This window comes from Galendromus occidentalis, unplaced genomic scaffold (genome assembly GCF_000255335.2).
Source record: "Galendromus occidentalis unplaced genomic scaffold, Mocc_1.1 scf7180000077179, whole genome shotgun sequence".
In the NCBI taxonomy this organism is placed as follows: domain Eukaryota; kingdom Metazoa; phylum Arthropoda; class Arachnida; order Mesostigmata; family Phytoseiidae; genus Galendromus; species Galendromus occidentalis.
The window spans coordinates 23781-32308 of record NW_003805167.1 but is presented as its reverse complement, the minus strand read 5'-3'; the positions used below and the strand labels follow the sequence as shown (position 1 = coordinate 32308).

Below are 8528 nucleotides of genomic sequence, written 5' to 3'. Positions count from 1 at the left end.
ATTTGATAAGTATGAGCTATCCCACGAAGAATCTCCCGCAACAAACGGTCATCCATCCTTTCGAGGATTCTCAAGATGCGGCGATCGTTCTCCACGTATTTGTTTCGCTTCCCTGTGATTTCATGCCCGGCGGTATATCTTTCCAGATCAGCGTCTTTTGTTTTCTGAACGATTCTGATTCCTTCGATGAATTTTAGGAGACCAGGATGCTGAACCTGGAATTGTCGCTGCAGGCTTCGATGCGCTGCTTCAGCGAAGTTGTTCGTTCGAGAATCGCCATTCAAGGTTCTCCTGTAGACAGTCCATATAGACACCGGGAACAAGGGTTCCCGGCGTCCCAAAGATCCATCGCTCCTCACTTGTAGACGTCCGATGTAGTTATCCTCGAAATAATCGAGGATCGTCTGCAGATCATCAGGCAGCTCTTCCCGCAACTCCCTCAGCGCATCTTCAAGACGCTCCGGCGGGATGAAAGCCAGTGCGGAGATCATTTTAGCTTTGAGCGCGAAATCTGCTTCGCTCCGATACCTGCTGCTCAAACCATTGGCAGCGAGTTGCTTTTTCATATTCTGTACGAGATGGAAAAAACAACCGTGTATCTCGGCTGTCGGGAAATACGCACTAAAAGCGTTTATCAGAGCTTTTTCGTAGTCCATCGATATGGCTCCCGGATTGAAGTTCGGCCAACCCAAGGTCAACATGTCGAGCATCTTGAATGAGAAATGGAGGGTTCGAGTATTTATTCTAGTACACAATCGACCTTCCCGTGGCCCATACAATGACAATGACCTCCCCGAATGATGAGCGACTCACCTTGCAATACCCCTCTTCAGTTTTACTCGGCAAGAGAACGTAACATATATGAGTCACGACCCCAGGGCGCTCTCCGAGGATGACGAGGATCTGGCAGAAAAGTTCTGGTGCCAAACTAAAGGTACCATCAACGTAGATTTTCGATACCTCTCCGATCCAAGCATTCGTGCTCTCTCTCCCGAATATCAGGATCCGGTTTGGATCGTCTGATCCGCTATCTCCGAGGAGAAATCGTTCGAAGTTCCCGGGAGTGCTTTCATACACTTGATACTCTTCCGGAATGACTATTTCCGAGCGGGTTGAGTAATGTGTCGACGGGATTCCGTACCGGTTGCGAGTTCTCTGAACGATTCGCGCCAGGCCCTTATTGCTCTCCATTGCTCCCTGAGCAGCAACCGAAGAGGTGGCCCTGATTCTGCTGATGATTTGCTGGGGAGCTTCGGCTGTGTCAACAGCACGTCGCTTGAGAGCGACCTTCTGCTGGAGCACTTCGATGGCAGCAGCGTTCGGCATATCTGTGTGGATTCCAAGAACCGATATCTCGTCAGAGATGAGACACTTGTGTAAACGAGCAAGGCATTTGCCCGTCCTGCTGTTCTTGAATTGACAACGCCAGAATTCTTTCGTTTTATCTTTGCTGAACTGTGCGAAGACGTATATGTGACCATCATGAGCCAACTTCTCCCTGCCGCGTTGTGATTCTAGAGGAGCTGACATGTTCCTGATAGATTGATGGATTCACTCTTTTTCGAGAGAATGACTGATTGGGTATACAATCGGGAAAACGTTTCAAGATTCCGCAGGCATTCGAAAGAACGCATTCGAAATTTTGTAGCATTCGGAACTCAGACGTATTCCAAACTTGAGAGGATTCAGAAATCGAACGAAAGAGGTGGAATAATAATTTCACTCGGAGACTTTATTGGCTGTCATAATGAACTTCCCCCAGAAATGTATCAAATTTCGTGATATCATATCTCCCATCGCTCACGATCCTCGCCACATCAATAGAGGAAGCATTCGCGTTTCTGCTCGAACGCGCTGCATCTTTGCGCTCAAGTCGAGAATTACTTCCGTCAACGGAGAGTCCCAAATCGAAGTAAGTTTCCTCCCGAACGTGGCTTTCACATGGCATCTGGAGAGAAGGCCCGAGAGCGAGAGCGAGCGAGACAGGGAGAGAAAGGACTTCGATTGATCGCTCCCCTGGAGAAGTTCATCAGCCTCTCGGAGCCCCCGAACTGAGGCCGATCGCGGCCCAGTTGACGCCGTGGCCCAGTTGACGCCACGGCCCAGTTGACGCCGCGGCCCAGTTGACGCCGCGGCCCAGTTGACGCCGCGGCCCAGTTGACGCCGCGGCCCAGTTGACGCCGCGGCCCAGTTGACGCCGCGGCCCAGTTGACGTCGTGGCCCAGTTGACGCCGCGGCCCACTTGACGCGCTCCGCAAAACGGGGCAGAAGATTCTCACGCTCGCGCGAAACGAGCCGCGTTAGAGCCGAAGGCTTCGACCAAGGGAAAACTCGAGTGAGAGGCCCGGTACAGAACCGTGACGGGAGCCGGCCCAGTGTACATAGCCAGAGCCGAGAACCGAAACGCGATCGACGGGACCAGCCGTCTACGAGCGGCGTCGAATTCGAGAAACACACTTCGAATTGACGAGTCGCGGGGCGTCCGAAAAGGTGGAGAAGAGGAGGCCAGAAAAGCAAAACCGCAAGAAAAGCCTTAAATAAGCTTTATTTTGTCATACTCGATATGAATGGTACTAAATCTGACGCCTATAAATGGGCCACCTTAGAACGAGACGTCCTGAATAATTTGGTTGTGAGCGTCATGCTCCTACCAGAAACCAGATTGATGAACGAAGAGCGTTCCCCCCCACCAATACAAGGGTGCACGTTCCACGGCAGCAACCGGGAAGGTAGCAGCAGGAAGAGGTCGAACGGGGGTGTCGGAATCCTGACCAGATCAGACCTCGAAATTATTTGGACTGAGGCAGGGGGGGAACATAGATGTGATAATAACAGCCTCATCCTGATCGGGGGCGATACCTACGCCCATCTGGCTCAACTCGATGGTAAATGTCGACATTTTGTCTGCAAGTGAGCTCTAGGATAATCGTAGACCGTCTAATTAGATGTAGAAAAGCCCCAGGGATGCAAGGCGCCGAGTTTCGAGACGATCCAAGTGTCGTGGTCACACGGAGGTGTAGACGGACGTTTGACGTTCGAGGTGTTAGATGGACGTGTGAGATGTTAGATGGATGTTAGAGGTGTAGGATGTAACAGTGTGTGGCGAGTGGTCAGAGAGGACGGTCGCACAGCGACTATAGGTCGGCTGTGGCGGTTCCTGTGTGTGGCTAATAAACTAGAGGCGGCTATCGTTGGTTCGTTAATACCGAGGTCTTCATTCGCCGTATCCCAGGAAGATAGTAGCCCCGACATTTGCAGCGGTGGGATTTTCGGCGAAGATCTTGGAAAATGGAACGAACGAAGGCGATGGAGTACCAGGGTTTGGACGGAGCCAAACGAGAGGCTGGCGCACTGGATACAAGACTGGTTGGAGAAGTGGTGGCTCAAGTGATGCAGGCGATGAGAAGAGAGGGTGCAGCGGAAATCAGGTCGGTGGAGTCATACTCGGACACGGCCGGATCCGTGCCTCTGTTCGATGGGGGCAGTGCGCTAGGAGCTAAGCAGTGGCTGACCGAACTTGAACGAGCGCGACTGTTGGGCAATTGAGGCGTCTCACGGAAAAAGTGCCCAAGTCTAGTTATGAAAAATTTTAAAATTCGCGGCTCCTCAAGCCTATACCGAGGAAACCCCGCAAAACTATTCCCCGATTTTCTCAGGAAGGAAACGAAGTTATATAGTTTATGGTTCGATGTTCGATCACGTGAGACAAGCAAGTCGCGTTTTAATCAGCATCCTAATGGCTCCTCGGGGCGGAAATGAATCGTCGAGGAGCGGTCTGAGAGTACTCGGGAAGTGCCGTTGTGAATGCAGGGAACGACTGTCGAGAATTAGAACGTGCGAGATTGTTTACCAGAAGTATCACTCGCTCTCGAAGTCTGAACAGACCGTTTTTTTTGAGAGGTGCCGTTACGCCGAAGCCTGCTAAAGAACGCAAAGTCATCCAGAGGGACCGAGCGGAAAGAAGCGTCTTCGTGTATGTGATCGAGGCTGGAGGCTTCACGTACGAAGTCTGCCAGAAAACCTTCCTTTCGATCCTCGGTATAAAACGTTCAAAGTTAAGGAAGAAAGTCACGGAAGTTGAGCGTCGAGACGACAAACCCTCCGATTTGAGGGGTCGTCACATGAACCGACCTCATCGGATCAGCGCACAAGCGAAAGTCGATATAATCGCCTGGATCGACTCGCTCCCAAGCTCCCAAGTCAGGAAAGTCATTACTCTAAGCAGACCATGGTAGAGCGGAAGTGTCTCGATTCAGCCTTAACTATGGCGAAGCTCCACCGCATGTTCATTGCCGAATTCCCCGTGCACACATTGTGCTACAATAGTTTCGGCAAAGTGGTGAGAGCAAACCGCAAGATTCGCTTCTGGGCCGTGCGGAATGATATTTGCGAAAAATGCGAGGAACTCCACAACGCGATCGCCGCCGCGAGGCGGAAGAACGAAACTTCGGTCGTTGAAGATCTCGAAAGAAAGAGAGGAGCACATCTAGAAGACGCTCAGTCATTCTATGATAATCTAGCCGCTTGTGCAGAGAATCAAGATCCGAGGAAACTGGTGATCTGCTTGGACTTCAAGAAGAACCTGCCTCTCCCAGTCACTAATGTGGGTCCCGAATATCACAAACGCCAACTCTGGCTACATAATTTCGGGATCCACAATGTTCAAAACTGAGATGTGTTCATGCATGTCGACAGCGAACATTTCGGTGGGAAAGGACCTAATGAAGTGACGTCTATGTTGGAACACTTCTTGTCTGAGAACAAATCCCCGGAATGAACGAAGCTACATATATTCTGTGACAACTGTTATAGTCTGAACGAGAACCAGTTTCTGTTCGTCTATCTTGATAATCTCTGCGCCCGCGGCATCTTCAACGAGATCCTGGTCACGTATCCTACTCCAGGACACTCTTAAATGCCGATTGACCGAGACTTCGCTTTGATAGAGAAATCCAAACTGAAGGTTTCGAAGGTCTCAAGTCCAGAGGAGTGGATTCAAGTGATCAGAGAGGCTCGGACTTCTAAGCCGTTTAAAACTCATCATCTGAATTTTCCACTCTCTTTGAGTCTACAACCGACGCCGGGCATCGGAGTGAATGGCTTGCGGCGTACGGGCGAAGAAGACTCCGATCGCCAAGGTTACCTCAATCCGTTCCCATCGGGACAACACGCCTGAGTGTCTGACGTCAGTCAAGGGAGAATGGCAACCTACGGTTATTTTGAAGGCGACTGCAGATCGTTGTGCTCCCTTCGAGCTGACAGATATCGGGACCCGATTCTTGCCGATAAAGTCAGCGTCGTGTGAAACTTTTGATGAATGGCGGAGTGAATTTTTGGAAGCGTTCGTGCAGGAGGCATGTGGGAGTCAGCTCATGGAGCAATATGTTGCGAGTCGGCAAAATCGCGGAGAATCCATGATGGAATTCGCAAGGCGGGTGGAGGCGTTAGGATTCGAGGTAAATGCGAGCACGGAGAATATGAAGTACGTGATCCTACGAGGGTCGAGCCCGATGAATAGGCGGTTTAGAGATATTGTTAGCGAGTCATATTCGAGTACCCCGCCACATTCCTTGTGTCAATAAATCGTGTGGAGCAGACGATCACACAGTCAGTCGGGATTCCCCGCTCAACGAGAGAAGTCGAGTTGTCCTTGAGTTCAAACCCAGTTCAGTGAGTCGAGTCGAATAGTCAACAATTGGCGACGAGGAGAAAACAGAACCCAACTTCGGATCGTGCCACTTCTCGGAAATCATCATACGAAAATGTCCGGTGCAGCCAGCACTACGTTTCTTCCGTTCGCGCCGCGATCCGAGAAATTCTCAGCTTGGCTATGTCGACTCGAGAACTACCTACGCTACGAGAAAAAAAATACTCCGGAGGACAAACTATGTGCCATCCTCGCTTTTATGGGGCTCGAGGCTTTCAAACGATTCTTCGACAAAGTCCCATCGGATAGAAAACCAGAGGAGCTCAGCTATGCCGAAATCACAACCCTGATGAAGAAGATTTTCGAACCGGGGGAAACTTGTGGAGTGTTCGGCTGGCATTCCGAGGCACTCGTCAGGTTTCCGGTGAGTCTCTTGAGGACTTCGAGGCACGCCTTCGGACTGCCGGCCGGATCTGCAGATGGACCGGCGAGGAGTTGCAGATGAACCTGATAGAGCAATTCATCGGCGGACTCCACGATCAAAGTATCCAACAGGCGATTCTTGTAAAATGTGCTTCATCCAAGGACCTCAGCGAGGTTTTCTCGAAAACAGAAGAGCTCATCAACGCCAGGAAATCAGCGTCTACATTTCGAAACATGCCAACTCATCCCTCGAGCAACTTTGATGTGAACAAGCTCCAAATCGGAAACAGGCCCTCGTACGGGACAAGGTTCGTTCGAAAGAATGGAAATTCTGCGAATTCTCGACGTTCGTACTCCGGCAGAAAGTGTTACAGATGCGGAAATCCGAAACACCTAGCTCCTGATTGCAAGCACAAGAGTACCGAATGCAACAATCGCAAAACAGTCGGTCACTTGGCTCCGGTGTGTAGGAGGACCCAGAATCACCATCTGCTCGAAGAAATTCCGTTCAACTATGTCAACTACGAGGACGAGCACCGGAAAGCACCCATTGAAGTGATGGTGCGGATCCTCGACAAAGACGTAAGGATGGAACTCGATACCGGCAGCGGTATATCCACAATGGAGTATTCGACATTCAAGAAATTGTTTCCTCGACTAGTATCGAAACTGCAGAGGAACGATGTAAAATTAAGGACGGCAACTCGTGAGCCATTCGAGCCAAAGGGCCACGTTGTTGTTCCTGTTTCCTTACGAAATCGTTGTCAGGATCTACGGCTCTACCTGATTGACCGTCCGAATTTTCCTACTCTGTTCGGAAGATCCTGGCTCCGGATAACTGATACGAACATTTTCGAAGTGAATCAATGCGATCAAGAGCGTCGGAATTTCAAAGAGGAGGCTGAAAAACTTCTACAAAAATATCCGAATCTATTAAAAGAAGGCATCGGCAAAATCCCAAACGTCGAGGCTTCAATCCATCTGAAGGAGAATCCGAAGCCGGCATACTTCCGCGCCAGACCAGTTCCCCACGCTTTACTCCCACTCGTCGACTCCGAGATTGATCATCTCGAAAAGTTCGATGTCATCGAGAGAGTAAACGCAAGCCAATTTGCTCATCCTGCGGTCACAGCGCTTCGAGGGAAAGGAGATCTCTCAACGAGGAAAGCCCGAATCTGCGGCGACTTCAAGGTCGGTTTGAATCAGCACCTCATCGTGGACGCGCATCCTCTAAAGAACATCCGGCACGCTCTCGATAATATAGGAGTCGGGAAGCGTTTCACAAAGCTGGATATTTCGAACGCGTTCCTACACATGCCCGTTCGTGAAGAAGATCAGAAGTTCCTGACAATTAACACTCATCGAGGCTTGTATCGCTTCAAGCGAATGTGCAATGGATTGGCTTCGGCCCCCGCTATATGGCAGCGGTTCATGGAAAGTACTCTCGCCGGGATCGACGGAGTTGAGGTCATCATAGATGACATCGTCATTTCTGCAGCTACGGATGAAGAACATCTCCGAAGATTAGAGTCCGTACTGAAGCGTCTCGACTCCAACGATATCCGTTTGAACCGTTCGGAATGCGAGTTCTTCGCCGAGGAAATTCAATTCTGCGGCTTCCGACTGCGGCATGAAGCAATCCACAAATGTGACGATAAGGTATCAAGTTTCAGAAACGCACCGCGACCGCAGTCGGTCACGGAATTGAAAAGTTTTATGGGAATGATACAATTCTACTCGTCATTTGCTCCTCAACTGGCCGACCTTGCACACCCCCTGTACAAAGCTTTCAAGAATAACGGCACGCAGCGTTTCATCTGGTCCGAGGATATGGACCGAGCTTTCGAAGCTGTCAAGTCGGAAATGTGTTCTCCGCGGATTCTCGTTCCGTTTGATCCGGAAAAGGTTTCGCTGCTAGCGACTGATGCGTCATCTTACGGCATCTCCGCCGTACTCTCTCACAAATACGACGACGGCTCCGAGAAACCTATCGATTACTTCTCCAGAACGCTGAATGAGACTGAGAAGCGCTACACGCAACTCGAGAAGGAGGCCCTTGGGATGAAGGAAGGTGTCAGCAGATTTTTCTACTATTTGTTCGGTAGGAGATTCACGTTGATAACTGATAGTAAACCATTGGTCTCTATACTCTCACCATCGAAGGCGTTGCCACCGCTTGCGGCTATGCGCATGACGAATTATAGCATGTTCCTTCAGCCCTTCAACTACAACATCATCTACCGTAATACGAATTAACATGGAAACGCCGACATGTTATCCCGGCTCCCTACACGCAGTGAGGATTTCACGGGCCCGGATGAACACCAGGATATTCTACTCCTTGAGCTAACCGACGATACACCAATCAACTTTCCAGAGATTGCGAAGAAGACTCAACAGTGTGAAGTTCTTCGCCCACTCCTCTCATGGCTTCTAGGTCAGAGTGCTATGCCGAGGA

General features: G+C 50.4%; 1 protein-coding gene across 1 annotated transcript; it reads right to left on the bottom strand.

Annotated features, from left to right (window-relative positions):
- Window positions 1–46: 46 nt before the first annotated feature.
- Window positions 47–1530, bottom strand: LOC108863980 (uncharacterized; the record flags this gene model as incomplete). The annotated part of the gene is made up of 2 exons (XM_018638787.1): window positions 814–1530; window positions 47–710 (listed from the first exon to the last, which is right to left on the bottom strand). Coding segments are annotated over exons 1-2 (1381 nt in total), but the record flags the coding sequence as incomplete, so codon positions are not given.
- Between the last annotated feature and the right edge of the window lie 6998 nt (window positions 1531–8528).